The sequence below is a fragment of the Heptranchias perlo genome, chromosome 31 (assembly GCF_035084215.1).
Source record: "Heptranchias perlo isolate sHepPer1 chromosome 31, sHepPer1.hap1, whole genome shotgun sequence".
Classification (NCBI taxonomy): Eukaryota; Metazoa; Chordata; class Chondrichthyes; order Hexanchiformes; family Hexanchidae; genus Heptranchias; species Heptranchias perlo.
In genome coordinates, this window is record NC_090355.1 from 36,181,956 (window position 1) to 36,203,152 (window position 21,197).

At 51.8% G+C, this 21,197-nt stretch overlaps 1 protein-coding gene across 1 annotated transcript in view; it reads right to left on the reverse strand.

Moving 5' to 3' along the window:
• LOC137300359 (collagen alpha-1(V) chain-like) overlaps positions 1 to 21,197 on the reverse strand; it is a 199,044-nt gene that overhangs the window by 3,786 nt on the left and 174,061 nt on the right. The window contains 5 exon segments of the mRNA XM_067969443.1: positions 243 to 305; positions 562 to 585; positions 587 to 604; positions 18,373 to 18,429; positions 19,797 to 20,057. Of these exon segments, the coding sequence (XP_067825544.1) occupies positions 243 to 305; positions 562 to 585; positions 587 to 604; positions 18,373 to 18,429; positions 19,797 to 20,057 (423 nt within the window).

Here is a 21,197-nt window from a genome sequence, read left to right on the forward strand (position 1 = left end):
TAAACAGTTTTGTCCTGACGTTTAAGTTCCGGTGTGTGTCTTAGTTACGATATATCTGGGCTGTTTTCAGGCTCTGGCAGTTTTCCCCAAATCCTTTATCTTTGCTCCCAGTCAGAACAGGCTGAAACTTGCAATCAGTTTAATTACTTCAGGAGTTTGGAAACGTTCCCACAGATTAATTGCTCCCCTCCCAGGAGCACATGTGAAGCTGCATCAGACAGTCCGAAAACAGTGCGACTCACCCTCGATCCTGGATCACCGACTGGGCCTGGGGGTCCAAGAGGGCCAGAATGTCCAGGTCTACCCTGGAAACAGTAACAGAAAGGAAAATAAAAGACTGACGGAGCTCAAACAATCGCCAGTAAATATCGGCCCAAAGCACGGGAGGTGGAGGAGGGAGATTTGCTTCAGTTATTAACGCCGGCCACAATTTAAACATTCTCATTTCACAAATCAGAAGGCTGCGCGTGTTAGCAATTGAAAAATAACAGCAGTCATTAAAATATTCAGAAAAACACAAAAACCAAATGTGCCCTTAGGGTTTAGGAACATGTGACTCACAGGTGGGCCCTCAGAGCCAGGGGGGGCCTTCGATCAGCATCCCCTGGAGATTGAAGGAAAAACACAATTAATATCAGCACCCGGACTTTAGACCAGATAATGGAAGTCAGATTCATAAATATACAGCGCGCCAGCACAGAGTGTACACGGGAGAGTGGGAGAGGGGCAGAGTGTACACGGGGGAGGGAGGAGAGGGGCAGAGTGTACACGGGGGAGGGAGGAGAGGGGCAGAGTGTACACGGGGGAGGGAGGAGAGGGGCAGAGTGTACACGGGGTAGGGAGGAGAGGGGCAGAGTGTACAGGGGAGAGGGAGGAGAGGGGCAGAGTGTACACGGGGTAGGGAGGAGAGGGGCAGAGTGTACACGGGGGAGGGAGGAGAGGGGCAGAGTGTACACGGGGTAGGGAGGAGAGGGGCAGAGTGTACACGGGGGAGGGAGGAGAGGGGCAGAGTGCACACGGGGGAGGGAAGAGAGGGGCAGAGTGTACACGGGAGAGGGAGGAGAGGGGCAGAGTGTACACGGGGGAGGGAGGAGAGGGGCAGAGTGTACAGGGGAGAGGGAGGAGAGGGGCAGAGTGTACACGGGGTAGGGAGGAGAGGGGCAGAGTGTACACGGGGGAGGGAGGAGAGGGGCAGAGTGTACACGGGGTAGGGAGGAGAGGGGCAGAGTGTACACGGGGGAGGGAGGAGAGGGGCAGAGTGCACACGGGGGAGGGAAGAGAGGGGCAGAGTGTACACGGGAGAGGGAGGAGAGGGGCAGAGTGTACACGGGGGAGGGAGGAGAGGGGCAGAGTGTACACGGGGGAGGGAGGAGAGGGGCAGAGTGTACACGGGGGAGGGAGGAGAGGGGCAGAGTGTACACGGGAGAGGGAGGAGAGGGGCAGAGTGTACACGGGGGAGGGAGGAGAGGGGCAGAGTGTACACGGGGGAGGGGAGGAGAGGGGCAGAGTGCACACGGGGGAGGGAAGAGAGGGGCAGAGTGTACACGGGAGAGGGAGGAGAGGGGCAGAGTGTACACGGGGGAGGGAGGAGAGGGGCAGAGTGTACACGGGGGAGGGAGGAGAGGGGCAGAGTGTACACGGGGGAGGGAGGAGAGGGGCAGAGTGTACACGGGGAAAGTGGGAGAGGGGCAGAGTGTACACGGGAGAGGGAGGAGAGGGGCAGAGTGTACACGGGGGAGGGAGGAGAGGGGCAGAGTGCACACGGGGGAGGGAAGAGAGGGGCAGAGTGTACACAGGAGAGGGAGGAGAGGGACAGAGTGTACACGGGAGAGGGAGGAGAGGGGCAGAGTGTACACGGGAGAGGGAGGAGAGGGGCAGAGTGTACACGGGAGAGGGAGGAGAGGGGCAGAGTGTACATGGGAGAGAGATACGGCACAGATATTACACGGGGGAGAGAGATATGGCACAGATTGTACACAGGGGAGAGGGAGATACGGCACAGATTGTACACGGGGGAGAGAGATACGGCAGGGATTATACACGGGGGAGAGAGATACGGCATGGATTGTACACGTGGGAGAGCGATACGGCACGGATTGTACACGGGGGAGAGATATGGCACAGATTGTACACAGGGGAGAGAGATACGGCACAGATTGTACACAGGGGAGAGAGATACGGCACAGATTGTACATGGGGGAGAGATACGGCACGGATTGTACACAGGGGAGAGAGATACGGCACAGATTGTACATGGGGGAGAGATACGGCACGGATTGTACACGGGGGAGAGAGATACGGCACAGATTGTACATGGGGGGAGAGAGATACGGCACAGATTGTACACGGGGGAGAGAGAGATACGGCACAGATTGTACACGGGGGAGAGAGATACGGCACAGATTGTACATGGGGGAGAGATACGGCACGGATTGTACATGGGGGAGAGATACGGCACGGATTGTACACAGGGGAGAGAGAGAGGGCACAGATTGTACATGGGGGAGAGATACGGCACAGATTGTACATGGGGGGAGAGAGATACGGCACAGATTGTACACGGGGGAGAGAGATACGGCACAGATTGTACATGGGGGAGAGAGATACGGCACGGATTGTACATGGGGGAGAGATACGGCACAGATTGTACATGGGGGAGAGAGATACGGCACGGATTGTACATGGGGGAGAGATACGGCACAGATTGTACACGGGGGAGAGAGATACGGCACAGATTGTACATGGGGGAGAGAGATACGGCACAGATTGTACATGGGGGAGAGAGAGATACGGCACGGATTGTACACGGGGGAGAGATACGGCACAGATTGTACACGGGGGAGAGATACGGCACAGATTGTACACTGGGGAGAGATACGGCACAGATTGTACACGGGGGAGAGAGATACGGCACAGATTGTACACGGGGGAGAGATACGGGACAGATTGTACATGGGGGAGAGAGAGATACGGCACAGATTGTACACGGGGGAGAGATACGGCACAGATTGTACACGGGGGAGAGATACGGCACGGATTGTACACGGGGGAGAGATACGGCACAGATTGTACACGGGGGAGAGATACGGGACAGATTGTACATGGGGGAGAGAGAGATACGGCACAGATTGTACACGGGGGAGAGATACGGCACAGATTGTACACGGGGGAGAGATACGGCACGGATTGTACACGGGGGAGAGAGATACGGCACAGATTGTACACGGGGGAGAGAGAGATACGGCACAGATTGTGCACGGGGGAGAGAGATACGGCACAGATTGTACATGGGGGAGAGATACGGCACGGATTGTACATGGTGGAGAGATACGGCACGGATTGTACACAGGGGAGAGAGAGAGGGCACAGATTGTACATGGGGGAGAGATACGGCACAGATTGTACATGGGGGAGAGAGATACGGCACAGATTGTACACGGGGGAGAGAGATACGGCACAGATTGTACATGGGGGAGAGAGATACGGCACGGATTGTACATGGGGGAGAGATACGGCACAGATTGTACATGGGGGAGAGAGAGACGGCACGGATTGTACATGGGGGAGAGATACGGCACAGATTGTACACGGGGGAGAGAGATACGGCACAGATTGTACATGGGGGAGAGAGATACGGCACAGATTGTACATGGGGGGAGAGAGAGATACGACACGGATTGTACACGGGGGAGAGATACGGCACAGATTGTACACGGGGGAGAGATACGGCACAGATTGTACACGGGGGAGAGATACGGCACAGATTGTACACGGGGGAGAGAGATACGGCACAGATTGTACACGGGGGAGAGATACGGGACAGATTGTACATGGGGGAGAGAGAGATACGGCACAGATTGTACACGGGGGAGAGATACGGCACAGATTGTACACGGGGGAGAGATACGGCACGGATTGTACACGGGGGAGAGATACGGCACAGATTGTACACGGGGGAGAGATACGGGACAGATTGTACATGGGGGAGAGAGAGATACGGCACAGATTGTACACGGGGGAGAGATACGGCACAGATTGTACACGGGGGAGAGATACGGCACGGATTGTACACGGGGGAGAGATACGGCACAGATTGTACACGGGGGAGAGATACGGGACAGATTGTACATGGGGGAGAGAGAGATACGGCACGGATTGTACACGGGGGAGAGATACGGCACAGATTGTACACGGGGGAGATACGGCACGGATTGTACACGGGGGAGAGATACGGCACGGATTGTACACGGGGGAGAGAGATACGGCACAGATTGTACACGGGGGAGAGATACGGGACAGATTGTACATGGGGGAGAGAGATACGGCACAGATTGTGAACGGGGGAGAGAGATACGGCACAGATTGTGAACGGGGGAGAGATACGGCACAGATTGTACACGGGGGAGAGAGATACGGCACAGATTGTGAACGGGGGAGAGATACGGCACAGATTGTACACGGGAGAGAGAGATACGGCACAGATTGTACACGGGGGAGAGAGATACGGCACAGATTGTACATGGGGGAGAGATACGGCACGGATTGTACATGGGGGAGAGATACGGCACGGATTGTACACAGGGGAGAGAAAGAGGGCACAGATTGTACATGGGGGAGAGATACGGCACAGATTGTACATGGGGGAGAGAGATACGGCACAGATTGTACACGGGGGAGAGAGATACGGCACAGATTGTACATGGGGGAGAGAGATACGGCACGGATTGTACATGGGGGAGAGATACGGCACAGATTGTACATGGGGGAGAGAGATACGGCACGGATTGTACATGGGGGAGAGATACGGCACGGATTGTACACGGGGGAGAGATACGGCACAGATTGTACACGGGGGAGAGAGATACGGCACAGATTGTACATGGGGGAGAGAGATACGGCACAGATTGTACATGGGGGAGAGAGAGATACGGCACGGATTGTACACGGGGGAGAGATACGGCACAGATTGTACACGGGGGAGAGATACGGCACAGATTGTACACGGGGGAGAGATACGGCACAGATTGTACACGGGGGAGAGATACGGCACAGATTGTACACGGGGGAGAGATACGGGACAGATTGTACATGGGGGAGAGAGAGATACGGCACAGATTGTACACGGGGGAGAGATACGGGACAGATTGTACATGGGGGAGAGAGATACGGCACAGATTGTGAACGGGGGAGAGAGATACGGCACAGATTGTGAACGGGGGAGAGATACGGCACAGATTGTACACGGGGGAGAGAGATACGGCACAGATTGTGAACGGGGGAGAGATACGGCACAGATTGTACACGGGAGAGAGAGATACGGCACAGATTGTACACGGGAGAGAGAGATACGGCACAGATTGTACACGGGGGAGAGTGATACGGCACAGATTGTACACGGGGAGAGAGATACGGCACAGATTGTACACGGGGAGAGAGAGATACGGCACAGATTGTACACGGGAGAGAGAGATACGGCACAGATTGTACACGGGGAGAGAGAGATACGGCACAGATTATACACGGGGGAGAGATACGGCACAGATTGTACACGGGGAGAGAGAGATACGGCACAGATTGTACACGGGGGAGAGATACGGCACAGATTGTACAAGGGGAGAGAGATACGGCACAGATTGTACACGGGGGAGAGAGATACGGCACAGATTGTACATGGGGGAGAGAGATACGGCACGGATTGTACATGGGGGAGAGATACGGCACAGATTGTACATGGGGGAGAGAGATACGGCACGGATTGTACATGGGGGAGAGATACGGCACGGATTGTACACGGGGGAGAGATACGGCACAGATTGTACACGGGGGAGAGAGATACGGCACAGATTGTACATGGGGGAGAGAGATACGGCACAGATTGTACATGGGGGAGAGAGAGATACGGCACGGATTGTACACGGGGGAGAGATACGGCACAGATTGTACACGGGGGAGAGATACGGCACAGATTGTACACGGGGGAGAGATACGGCACAGATTGTACACGGGGGAGAGATACGGCACAGATTGTACACGGGGGAGAGAGATACGGCACAGATTGTACACGGGGGAGAGATACCGGACAGATTGTACATGGGGGAGAGAGAGATACGGCACAGATTGTACACGGGGGAGAGATACGGCACAGATTGTACACGGGGGAGAGATACGGCACGGATTGTACATGGGGGAGAGATACGGCACGGATTGTACACGGGGGAGAGATACGGCACAGATTGTACACGGGGGAGAGAGATACGGCACAGATTGTACATGGGGGAGAGAGATCCGGCACAGATTGTACATGGGGGAGAGAGAGATACGGCACGGATTGTACACGGGGGAGAGATACGGCACAGATTGTACACGGGGGAGAGATACGGCATAGATTGTACACGGGGGAGAGATACGGCACAGATTGTACACGGGGGAGAGATACGGCACAGATTGTACACGGGGGAGAGAGATACGGCACAGATTGTACACGGGGGAGAGATACGGGACAGATTGTACATGGGGGAGAGAGAGATACGGCACAGATTGTACACGGGGGAGAGATACGGCACAGATTGTACACGGGGGAGAGATACGGCACGGATTGTACACGGGGGAGAGATACGGCACAGATTGTACACGGGGGAGAGATACGGGACAGATTGTACATGGGGGAGAGAGAGATACGGCACGGATTGTACACGGGGGAGAGATACGGCACAGATTGTACACGGGGGAGATACGGCACGGATTGTACACGGGGGAGAGATACGGCACAGATTGTACACGGGGGAGAGATACGGCACGGATTGTACACGGGGGAGAGATACGGCACAGATTGTACACGGGGGAGAGATACGGGACAGATTGTACATGGGGGAGAGAGAGATACGGCACGGATTGTACACGGGGGAGAGATACGGCACAGATTGTACACGGGGGAGATACGGCACGGATTGTACACGGGGGAGAGATACGGCACGGATTGTACACGGCGGAGAGAGATACGGCACAGATTGTACACGGGGGAGAGATACGGGACAGATTGTACATGGGGGAGAGAGATACGGCACAGATTGTGAACGGGGGAGAGAGATACGGCACAGATTGTGAACAGGGAGAGATACGGCACAGATTGTACACGGGGGAGAGAGATACGGCACAGATTGTGAACGGGGGAGAGATACGGCACAGATTGTACACGGGAGAGAGAGATACGGCACAGATTGTACACGGGAGAGAGAGATACGGCACAGATTGTACACGGGGGAGAGAGATACGGCACAGATTGTACACGGGGAGAGAGATACGGCACAGATTGTACACGGGGAGAGAGAGATACGGCACAGATTATACACGGGGGAGAGATACGGCACAGATTGTACACGGGGAGAGAGAGATACGGCACAGATTGTACACGGGGGAGAGATACGGCACAGATTGTACAAGGGGAGAGAGATACGGCACAGATTGTACACGGGGGAGAGAGATACGGCACAGATTGTACACGGGGGAGAGAGATACGGCACAGATTGTACACGGGGGAGAGAGATACGGCACAGATTGTACATGGGGAGAGATACGGCACAGATTGTACACAGGGGAGAGAGATACGGCACAGATTGTACAAGGGGGTGAGATACGGCACAGATTGTGAACGGGGGAGAGAGGTACGGCACAGATTGTACACGGGGGAGAGAGATACGGCACAGATTGTACATGGGGGAGAGAGATACGGCACAGATTGTGAACGGGGGAGAGAGAGATCCGGCACAGATTGTACACGGGAGAGAGAGATACGGCACAGATTGTACACGGGGGAGAGATACGGCACAGATTGTACACGGGGGAGAGAGATACGGCACAGATTGTGAACGGGGGAGAGATACGGCACAGATTGTACACGGGGGAGAGAGATACGGCACAGATTGTACACGGGAGAGAGAGATACGGCACAGATTGTACACGGGAGAGAGAGATATGGCACAGATTGTACACGGGGGAGAGAGATACGGCACAGATTGTACACGGGGAGAGAGATACGGCACAGATTGTACACGGGGGAGAGAGATACGGCACAGATTGTGAACGGGGGAGAGATACGGCACAGATTGTACACGGGGGAGAGAGATACGGCACAGATTGTGAACGGGGGAGAGATACGGCACAGATTGTACACGGGGGTAGCGAGATACGGCACAGATTGTACACGGGAGAGAGAGATACGGCACAGATTGTACACGGGGGAGAGAGATACGGCACAGATTGTACACGGGGAGAGAGATACGGCACAGATTGTACACGGGGAGAGAGAGATACGGCACAGATTGTACACGGGAGAGAGAGATACGGCACAGATTGTACACGGGGAGAGAGAGATACGGCACAGATTGTACACGGGGGAGAGATACGGCACAGATTGTACAAGGGGAGAGAGATACGGCACAGATTGTACACGGGAGAGAGATACGGCACAGATTGTACACGGGGGAGAGAGATACGGCACAGATTGTACATGGGGAGAGATACGGCACAGATTGTACACAGGGGAGAGATACGGCACAGATTGTACACGGGGGAGAGATACGGCACAGATTGTACAAAGGGAGAGAGATACGGCACAGATTGTACACGGGGGAGAGAGATACGGCACAGATTGTACACGGGAGAGAGATACGGCACAGATTGTACACGGGGAGAGATACGGCACAGATTGTACACGGGGGAGAGATACGGCACAGATTGTACACGGGGGGAGAGAGATACGGCACAGATTGTACACGGGAGAGAGATACGGCACAGATTGTACACGGGGAGAGATACGGCACAGATTGTACACGGGGGAGAGAGATACGGCACAGATTGTGAACGGGGGAGAGATACGGCACAGATTGTACACGGGGGAGAGAGATACGGCACAGATTGTACACGGGAGAGAGATACGGCACAGATTGTACACGGGAGAGAGAGATATGGCACAGATTGTACACGGGGGAGAGAGATACGGCACAGATTGTACATGGGGAGAGAGATACGGCACAGATTGTACACGGGGGAGAGAGATACGGCACAGATTGTGAACGGGGGAGAGATACGGCACAGATTGTACACGGGGGAGAGAGATACGGCACAGATTGTACACGGGGGAGAGAGATACGGCACAGATTGTGAACGGGGGAGAGATACGGCACAGATTGTACACGGGGGAGAGAGATACGGCACAGATTGTACACGGGAGAGAGAGATACGGCACAGATTGTACACGGGGGAGAAAGATACGGCACAGATTGTACACGGGGAGAGAGATACGGCACAGATTGTACCCGGGGAGAGAGAGATACGGCACAGATTGTACACGGGAGAGAGAGATACGGCACAGATTGTGCACGGGGAGAGAGAGATACGGCACAGATTGTACACGGGGGAGAGATACGGCACAGATTGTACAAGGGGAGAGAGATACGGCACAGATTGTACACGGGAGAGAGATACGGCACAGATTGTACACGGGGGAGAGAGATACGGCACAGATTGTACACGGGGGAGAGAGATACGGCACAGATTGTACACAGGGGAGAGATACGGCACAGATTGTACATGGGGGAGAGATACGGCACAGAATGTACACGGGGGAGAGAGATACGGCACAGATTGTACACGGGGGAGAGAGATACGGCACAGATTGTACATGGGGGAGAGATACGGCACAGATTGTACACGGGAGAGAGAGATACGGAACAGATTGTACACGGGGAGAGATACGGCACAGATTGTACACGGGGGAGAGATACGGCACAGATTGTACAAGGGGAGAGAGATACGGCACAGATTGTACACGGGGGAGAGAGATACGGCACAGATTGTACACGGGAGAGAGATACGGCACAGATTGTACACGGGGGAGAGATACGGCACAGATTGTACACGGGGGAGAGAGATACGGTACAGATTGTACACGGGAGAGAGATACGGCACAGATTGTACACGGGGAGAGATACGGCACAGATTGTACATGGGGGAGAGATACGGCACAGATTGTACATGGGGGAGAGAGAGATACGGCACAGATTGTATATGGGGGAGAGATACGGCACAGATTGTACATGGGGGAGAGATACGGCACAAATTGTACATGGGGGAGAGATACGGCACAGATTGTACATGGGGGAGAGATACGGCACAGATTGTACACGGGGGAGAGATACGGCACAGATTGTACACGGGGAGAGAGATACGGCACAGATTGTACGCGGGGAGAGAGATACGGCACAGATTGTACACGGGGGAGAGATACGGCACAGATTGTACACGGGGAGAGAGATACGGCACAGATTGTACGCGGGGAGAGAGATACGGCACAGATTGTACACGGGGGAGAGATACGGCACAGATTGTACACGGGGAGAGAGATACGGCACAGATTGTACACGGGGGAGAGATACGGCACAGATTGTACACGGGGAGAGAGATACGGCACAGATTGTACACGGGGAGAGAGATACTGCACAGATTGTACACGGGGGAGAGATACGGCACAGATTGTACACGGGGAGAGAGATACGGCACAGATTGTACATGGGGAGAGATACGGCACAGATTGTACACAGGGGAGAGAGATACGGCACAGATTGTACACGGGAGAGAGAGATACGGCACAGATTGTACACAGGGGAGAGAGAGATACGGCACAGATTGTTCACGGGGGAGAGAGATACGGCACAGATTGTACACAGGAGAGAGATACGGAACAGATTGTACACGGGGAGAGAGATACGGCACAGATTGTACACAGGGGAGAGAGATACGGCACAGATTGTACACGGGGGAGAGATACGGCACAGATTGTACACGGGAGAGAGAGATACGGCACAGATTGTACACAGGGGAGAGATACGGCACAGATTGTACACGGGGGAGAGAGAGATACGGCACAGATTGTACACGGGGGAGAGAGATACGGCAGGGATTATACACGGGGCAGAGAGATACGGCACGGATTGTACACGTGGGAGAGCGATACGGCACGGATTGTACACGGGGGAGAGATACGGCACAGATTGTACACGGGGGAGAGAGATACGGCACAGATTGTACACGGGGGAGAGAGAGATACGGCACGGATTGTACACGGGGGAGAGATACGGCACAGATTGTACACGGGGGAGAGAGATACGGCACAGATTGTACAAGGGGGAGAGATACGGGACAGATTGTACATGGGGGAGAGAGATACGGCACAGATTGTGAACGGGGGAGAGATACGGCACAGATTGTACACGGGGGAGAGAGATACGGCACAGATTGTACACGGGGCGAGAGATACGGCACAGATTGTACACGGGGAGAGAGAGATACGGCACAGATTGTACACGGGAGAGAGAGATACGGCACAGATTGTACACGGGGGAGAGATACGGCACAGATTGTACAAGGGGAGAGAGATACGGCACAGATTGTACACGGGAGAGAGATACGGCACAGATTGTACACGGGGGAGAGATACGGCACAGATTGTACACGGGAGAGATACGGCACAGATTGTACACGGGGAGAGATACGGCACAGATTGTACATGGGGAGAGATACGGCACAGATTGTACATGGGGGAGAGATACGGCACAGATTGTGAACGGGGGAGAGAGATAGGGCACAGATTGTACATGGGGGAGAGAGATACGGCACAGATTGTACATGGGGGAGAGATACGGCACAGATTGTACACAGGGGAGAGAGATACGGCACAGATCAAAGGGTAAGACGGTACATGAGCAGTCGTGTTCATTTTGGGAGTTATTTTACAACTTTCAAAATAAATATATTCCACTGAGGAAAAAAGGGTGTAAAAGAAATGACAGCCATCCGTGGCTAAGTAAAGAAATCAAGGATAGTATCCGACTAAAAACAAGGACATATAAGGTAGCCAAACTTAGTGGGAGGATAGAAGATTGGGAATTCTTCAAAAGACAGCAAAAAGTAACTAAAGGGTTGATTAAGAAAGGGAAGTTAGATTATGAAAAGAAATTAGCAAAAAATATAAAAACAGATAGCAAGAGTTTCTATAGTTATATAAAAAGAAAAAGGGTGGCTAAGGCAAACATAGGTCCCTTAGGGGATGAGACCGGGAAATTAATGGTGGGAAACATGGAGATGGCAAAAATGCTGAACAAATATTTTGTTTCAGTCTTTACAGTAGAGGACACTAAGAATATCCCAACACTGGACAAACAGGGGACTCTCGGGGGGGAGGAGCTAAATACGATTAAAATCACTCAGGAGATGGTACTCAGTAAAATAATGGGACTCAAGGCGGATAAATCCCCTGGACCTGATGGCTTCCATCCTAGGGTCTTGAGGGAAGTGGCAGTAGGGATTGTGGATGCTTTGGTGATAGTTTTCCAAAATTCCCTGGACTCAGGAGAGGTCCCGGCAGATTGGAAAACTGCTAATGTAACACCGTTATTTAAAAAGGGTAGTAGGCAGAAGGCTGGAAATTATAGGCCAGTTAGCTTAACATCTGTGGTGGGTAAAATTTTGGAGTCTATTATTAAGGAGACAGTAACGGAACATTTAGATAAGCATAATTTAATAGGACAAAGTCAGCATGGCTTTATGAAGGGGAAGTCATGTCTGACAAATTTGCTTGAGTTCTTCGAGGATATAACGTATAGGGTGGATAAAGGGGAACCAGTGGACGTAGTGTATTTAGACTTCCAGAAGGCATTCGACAAGGTGCCACATAAAAGATTATTACTTAAGATAAAAAATCACGGGATTGGGGGTAATATTCTGGCATGGGTGGAGGATTGGTTATCGAACAGGAAGCAGAGAGTTGGGATAAATGGTTCATTTTCGGACTGGCAACCAGTAGCCAGTGGTGTTCCACAGGGGTCGGTGCTGGGTCCCCAACTCTTTACAATCTATATTAACGATTTGGAGGAGGGGACCGAGTGCAACATATCAAAATTTGCAGATGATACAAAGATGGGAGGGAAAGTAGAGAGTGAGGAGGACATAAAAAACCTGCAAGGGGATATAGACAGGCTGGGTGAGTGGGCGGAGATTTGGCAGATGCAATATAATATTGGAAAATGTGAGGTTATGCACTTTGGCAGGAAAAATCAGAGAGCAAGTTATTTTCTTAATGGCGAGAGACTGGAAAGTACTGCAGTACAAAGGGATCTGGGGGTCCTAGTGCAAGAAAATCAAAAAGTTGGTATGCAGGTGCAGCAGGTGATCAAGAAAGCCAACGGAATGTTGGCTTTTATTGCTAGGGGGATAGAATATAAAAACAAGGAGGTATTGCTGCAGTTATATAAGGTATTGGTGAGACCGCACCTGGAATACTGCATACAGTTTTGGTGTCCATACTTAAGAAAAGACATACTTGCTCTCGAGGCAGTACAAAGAAGGTTCACTCGGTTAATCCCGGGGATGAGGGGGCGGACATATGAGGAGAGGTTGAGTAGATTGGGACTCTACTCATTGGAGTTCAGAAGAATGAGAGGCGATCTTATTGAAACATATAAGATTGTGAAGGGTCTTGATCGGGTGGATGCAGTAAGGATGTTCCCAAAGATGGGTGAAACTAGAACTAGGGGGCATAATCTTAGAATAAGGGGCTGCTCTTTCAAAACTGAGATGAGGAGAAACTTCTTCACTCAGAGGGTGGTAGGTCTGTGGAATTTGCTGCCCCAGGAAGCTGTGGAAGCTACATCATGAAATAAATTTAAAACAGAAATAGACAGTTTCCTAGAAGTAAAGGGAATTAGGGGTTATGGGGAGCGGGCAGGAAATTGGACATGAAGCTGAGTTCGGATCGGTCAATGCCCTGTGGGTGGCGGAGAGGGCCCAGGGGCTATGTGGCCGGGTCCTGCTCCGACTTCTTGTGTTCTTTAGATTTGTGGTTGGGATCAGATCAGCCATGATCTTATTGAATGGCGGAGCAGGCTCGAGGGGCCGATTGGCCTACTCCTGCTCCAATTTCTTATGTTCTTATGTTCTTAGATTGTACACGGGGGAGAGAGATACGGCACAGATTGTACATGGGGGAGAGATACGGCACAGATTGTACACGGGGGAGAGAGATACGGCACAGATTGTGAACGGGGGAGAGATACGGCACAGATTGTACATGGGGGAGAGAGATAGGGCACAGATTGTACATGGGGGAGAGATACGGCACAGATTGTGAACGGGGGAGAGATACGGCACAGATTGTACACGGGGGAGAGAGATACGGCACAGATTGTACACGGGAGAGAGAGATACGGCACAGATTGTACACGGGAGAGAGAGATACGGCACAGATTGTACACGGGGGAGAGAGATACGGCACAGATTGTACACGGGGAGAGAGATACGGCACAGATTGTACACGGGGAGAGAGAGATACGGCACAGATTGTACACGGGGAGAGAGATACGGCACAGATTGTACACGGGGAGAGAGAGATAGGGCACAGATTGTACACGGGGGAGAGATACGGCACAGATTGTACAAGGGGAGAGAGATACGGCACAGATTGTACACGGGGGAGAGAGATACGGCACAGATTGTACATGGGGAGAGATACGGCACAGATTGTACACAGGGGAGAGATACGGCACAGATTGTACACGGGGGAGAGAGATACGGCACAGATTGTACACGGGGGAGAGAGATACGGCACAGATTGTACACAGGGGAGAGAGATACGGCACAGATTGTACACGGGAGAGAGAGATACGGCACAGATTGTACACGGGAGAGAGAGATATGGGACAGATTGTACACGGGGGAGAGAGATACGGCACAGATTGTACACGGGAGAGAGAGATACGGCACAGATTGTACACGGGAGAGAGAGATATGGCACAGATTGTACACGAGGGAGAGAGCGATACGGCACAGATTGTACACGGGAGAGAGATACGGCACAGATTGTACATGGGGGGAGATACGGCACAGATTGTACACGGGGGAGAGATACGGCACAGATTGTACATGGGGGAGAGAGATACGGCACAGATTGTACACGGGGGAGAGAGATACGGCACAGATTGCACACAGGGGAGAGAGATACGGCACAGATTGTACACGGGGGAGAGAGATACGGCACAGGTTGCACACAGGGGAGAGAGATACGGCACAGATTGTACACGGGGGAGAGAGATACGGCACAGATTGTACACGGGGGAGAGAGATACGGAGCAGATTGTACACAAGGGAGAGATACGGCACAGATTGTACACGGGGGAGAGAGATACGGCACAGGTTGCACACAGGGGAGAGAGATACGGCACAGATTGTACACGGGGGAGAGAGATACGGCACAGATTGTACACGGGGGAGAGAGATACGGCACAGATTGTACATGGGGGAGAGATACGGCACAGATTGTACATGGGGGAGAGATACGGAGCAGATTGTACACGGGGGAGAGAGATATTGGACAGACTGTACACGGGGGAGAGATACAGCACAAATTGTACACGGGGGAGAGAGATACGGCACAGATTGTACACGGGGGAGAGATACGGAGCAGATTGTACACGGGGGAGAGAGATATTGGACAGACTGTACACGGGGGAGAGAGATAAGGCACAGATTGTACACGGGGGAGAGAGATAAGGCACAGATTGTACACGGGGGAGAGAGATAAGGCACAGATTGTACACGGGGGAGAGAGAGAGTGCACAGATTGTACACGGGGGAGAGAGAGAGGGCACAGATTGTACACGGGGGAGAGATACGGCACGGATTGTACACGGGGGAGAGAGATAAGGCACAGATTGTACACGGGGGAGAGAGAGAGTGCACAGATTGTACACGGGGGGGAGAGAGAGGGCACAGATTGTACACGGGAGAAAGATACGGCACGGATTGTACACGGGGGACAGAGATACGGAGCAGATTGTACAAGGGGGAGAGAGATAGGGCACAGATTGTACACGGGGGAGAGAGAGATACGGGGCAGATTGTACACAGGAGAAGGAAATATGGGACAGAATATACACAGGAGAGAGAGAGATCTGATGTTAATCCCTCTCCCTCACACTCTCTCTCAGTAACCCCTCTCCCCCAGCGCCCTGTGTTACTGACTGTATCTCTACTGATGTTAATCCCTCTCCCTCACACTGTCACTCAGTAACCCCTCTCCCCCAGCGCCCTGTGTTACTGACTGTATCTCTACTGATGTTAATCCCTCTCCCTCACACTGTCACTCAGTAACCCCTCTCCCCCCAGCGCCCTGTGTTACTGACTGTATCTCTACTGATGTTAATCCCTCTCCCTCACACTGTCACTCAGTAACCCCTCTCCCCCAGCGCCCTGTGTTACTGACTGTATCTCTACTGATGTTAATCCCTCTCCCTCACACTGTCACTCAGTAACCCCTCTCCCCCAGCGCCCTGTGTTACTGACTGTATCTCTACTGATATCAGGGGTGATGTCAGGAAGCATTTCTTCACACAAAGGGGAGTGGAAATCTGGAACTCTCTCCCCCAAAAAGCTGTCGGGGCTGGGGGTCAATTGGAGCTTTTAAAACTGAGACCAATAGATTTTTGTTGGGTGAGGGGATTAAGGGACACGGAACCAAGGCGGGTAAATGGAGTTAAGATACAGATCAACCATGATCTAATTGAATGGCGGAACAGGCTCGAGGGGCTGAATGGCCTCCTCCTGTTTCTTTGTTACAATCGAACAGCAGGTGAATGAAAATCAGAAACTAAGTGGACTTTGTAAGAAAGGGAATCTCGGAGAACAATCTCATTGTAACCTCGAAGACAATGACCGATAAAATCCCACTCCTGCTGTAAACTGTTCCCAGGACTGTTTCCAGCGAATGCTGCCAGAGGCAGAGTCTAGTTGGATGATAATATAAATAAACGGCATGCTCGTTGTGAGAATATTGCAGCTTCGGAGATGGTCCGAACTTGTGGGAACAAGATGGACGTTTTACCGAGTAAGTTCTGAAGTTTTGACACCAGGGTGCGGGCTGGGGTGATGGGCAGAGCGAACGTCACGGCTGGGACTCTCAGCGTGAAGCTTCACACGATAGGCGTGCCCATCGGGAATTCAGGCACAGAGGGTCGAGTGCCCAATCTGTAGCCCGCACAATTTAATTGGGCTGAAAATCCGTCACTCCCTGAGTCGGGAATGATTGAGTTTCCTTTCAGAACTCCCGAAACACAAAGCTTAGCTCAGGGAGATCAGAATCGTAAACTTCACCCTTTAAATATCCCGCACGTAAAGGACATTTTACCCTTTTGGAGAAAGCGAGCACTGGTTATCTCATAAAAAAGACAAACTTTCTTATCAATAGATTTAGCAAGACAGATTTTCCCATGTCTGGCTGGAGAAGGCTTCGTTCTGAGCAGAGTTACACACAGCGAAACCCTGTCAAGATCTCCCGTTCATTCTCCACACAATCTTAGATCCCAGCCTGTTTTGGGAGCTGACTGCCTTGGGGGGCCGGGGGGGGGAGGGAGCCCAGATATTAAGCCCTCCTGCTGGGGTTTGAATGGGAGGGGGCTATCAGCGGGGGAGGGGCAAAGCATGGGCACAAAAGGAGACGAGACGGGAATTAACCCCAAGGTTTGTGGAAGCAGCAATGTCGGTGCCACTGGTCAGAGGGTGAGAGTGGCATGGCTCTGTTTGGCATTGTCAGGGCGAGGGGGTTAAAGAGTAGGGATACATAGGATAGTTGGAACAGGAGGAGGCCATTCAGCCCCTCGAGCCTCTTCCACCATTCAATTAGATTATGGCTGATCTGTATCTTAACTCCATTTACCTGCCTTGGTTCTGTAATCCTTAATGCCCTCACCCAATAAAAATCGATCAATCTCAGTTTTCAAAGCTCCAATTGACCCTCAGCCTCAACAGCTTTTTGGGGGGAGAGAGTTCCAGATTTCCACTCCCCTTTGTGTGATGAAGTGCTTCCTGACATCACCCCTGAACGGCCTGGCTCTAATTTTAAGGTTCTGCCCCCTTGTTCTGGACTCCCCCCACCAGAGGAAATAGTTTCTCTCTATCGACCCTATCAAATCCTTTAATCATCTTAAACACCTCGATTAGATCACCCCTTAATCTTCTACACTCGAGGGAATACAAGCCCAGTCTGTGCAACCTGTCCTCGTAATTTAACCCTTTAAGCCCTGGTATCATTCTGGTGAATCTGCGCTGCCCCCCCTCCAAGGCCAATATATCCTTCCTGAGGGGCGGGGCCCAGAACTGAACTCTCTCTCTCCAGATGTGGTCCACCAGAGGTTTATATAAACTGTAATATAACTTCCACCCCTCATGCGGGAGCTTCTCAGAGAACGACACATGTAACCCCTCGAACCCCACCCACAAACACCAGGCATGATTGCTGGTCAGCTCAAGGCTGGACTCTGGACTCACAGGTTCAATGATTGCTGGCTCGCCCTTCTGACCCTTCTCACCCCTCACACCATTGGTCTAAAAATTGGAAAGAGAATAAGAACATTTTAATCGAATGAACAAACTTTAACTTTCAATTCAAGCAGGTAAATGAATTAGGGGATGGATATCAATGAAAGGAACACTGTCCCATCAAACACTCCCAGGGCAGGTACAGGGTTAGATACAGAGTAAAGCTCCCTCTACACTGTCCCATCAAACACTCCCAGGGCAGGTACAGGGTTAGATACAGAGTAAAGCTCCCTCTACACTGTCCCATCAAACACTCCCAGGGCAGGTACAGGGTTAGATACAGAGTAAAGCTCCCTCTACACTGTCCCATCAAACACTCCCAGGGCAGGTACAGGGTTAGATACAGAGTAAAGCTCCCTCTACACTGTCCCATCAAACACTCCCAGGGCAGGTACAGGGTTAGATACAGAGTAAAGCTCCCTCTACACTGTCCCATCAAACACTCCCAGGGCAGGTACAGGGTTAGATACAGAGTAAAGCTCCCTCTACATCAGTCCATCACCGGCATCTCCACATCATGTTTCAGACATGTGTGACCACGTGTTCTGTGTCTGTTTCAGGCATGTGTGACCACATGTTCTGTGTATGTTTCAGGCATGTGTGACCACATGTTCTGTGTCTGTTTCATGCATGTGTGACCACATGCTCTGTGTATGTTTCAGGCATGTGTGACCACATGTTCTGTGTATGTTTCAGGCATGTGTGACATGTTATGTGTATGTTACAGGCATGTGTGACCATATGGTGTGTGTATTTTTCAGGCATGTGTGTCCACATGGTCTGTGTATGTTTCAGGCTTGTGTGACCACATGTTCTGTGTATGTTTCAGGCGTGTGTGACCATATGTTCTGTGTATGTTTCAGGCATGCGTGACCACATGTTCTGTGTATGTTTCAGGCCTGTGTGACCACATGGTCTGTGTATGTTTCAGGCATGTGTGACCACATGTTCTGTGTATGTTTCAGGTGTGTGTGACCACATGTTCTGTGTATGTTTCAGGCATGTGTGACCACATGGTCAGTGTATGTTTCAGACATGTCTGACCACATGGTCTGTGTATGTTTCAGGCACATTTGACCACATGTTCTGTGTATGTTTCAGGTGTGTGTGATCACCAATTAACCAGTTGTGGTTAGTAGATACCGACCTTGAGTTTAAAAGCCTATAGATTGGGAGAGGTGAGGGAGTGTCTGATCTGAAGTTCTGGGAGAGGGGGAGTTAAACGGTGTGGTGAGTTTGATTTGAGCGCAGTGAGAATACAGGGAGGAGGAAGAGCGCAGGGGACGGGAGATTTGGAGTCTGGGAGGAACTAGAAAGAACCAAAAAAGATTTGCCATTAAAAGCAAAAGCCATGAACTCCAGGAACACCTTACCCTCCCATAGTCTGTCCCGGTGATGGCGGGCGAGCCTGGCCCCAGCTCAGACTCAGTCACCTTGTCTTCATAATCGTAATAAACTTCATACTCATCAAAGTAGTTGGGATTTTCTTCAGTGATCTTTTCTTCAAAGAACGAGTCTTCATTTGTTGCCCCTTGTCCAGGTATTGTTTCCTCAACAATCTCGATTGTGTGCTCAGGATTTTCTTCTATTACGGTCTCGTTGTAGTGAAATACCTCTCCCTCGACAGTTTGGGTCTGTTTTTGCAGCGCAGGGTAAAAGAAAGATGCACGTTTAGTGTTGCTTTGTTTAAAGTGTGGGATTTCGAGTAATATGTTGTGCCTGTTTTATGTCGGTAATGAGGTCCAATTTCCACCTCTTGGAAGCTATAATCAAAGAAGGGTCCAGGTATTTAAAACCCAAGTCCTTGTCTCGAGGCGGTGAGTCGCCTTCTTGAACTGCTGCAGTCCGTGTGGTGAAGGTTCTCCCACAGTGCTGTTAGGGAGGGAGTTCAGAGCAGTTTGAGGGACTTGCTCAGCCCACCACGTTGGTGTGGGACTGGAGTCACCTATAGGCCCAAACCGGGTAAGGACGGCAGGTTTCCTTCCTTAAAGGACATCAGTGAACCAGTTGGGTTTTTACGACAATCCGACAGTTTCACAGTCACTTTTACTGAGACCAGATTTTTATTTCCAGATATTTAAAACTGAATTCAAATTACCCACAGTGGGATTTGAACTCACGATCCTCTGGATAATTGGTCCAGGCCGCTGGATTACTAATCCAATAACATAACCACTACCCCACCATAACCACTTAATACCTGTTCTACAACCTGTCAATACATACACATGAAGAAACACAGAGACACACTCACATACGCACAGACGACATGTACATAAGCAGACAGACAAGAGTCTCTCACTGCTCAGTGGGTGATGGGTGAAGCATTGAGTTTTACAGACTACACAGTCCAGGTTCCATTCTTGATCTGTCCTGAGTCAACACAGGGAGAGGAGCCGGTGGGGGGGGAGAGGAGCCGGTGGGGGGGAGAGGAGCCGGTGGGGGGGAGAGGAGCCGGTGGGGGGGAGAGGAGCCGGTGGGGGGGGAGAGGAGCCGGTGGTGGGGAGAGGAGCCGGTGGGGGGGGAGAGGAGCCGGTGGGGGGGGAGAGGAGCCATGCTTCTGCTCCTGCTCATTATCCAGTGACTCCTGCTATGTGTTGGTGATCAGGCTCGACTGTGAAGCCTCCACAGATGAATAGCCAGCCAACATCAGTGTTTAGACTGACGGGTAAGCTATCAGAGTGGGGGGTGGTGTCAATGGAATCCATACCCCAGGAATAATCAGCATCTCCAGGAGAGGTGGGGAGGGAACCAGGAATCAATGAAACAAGAGT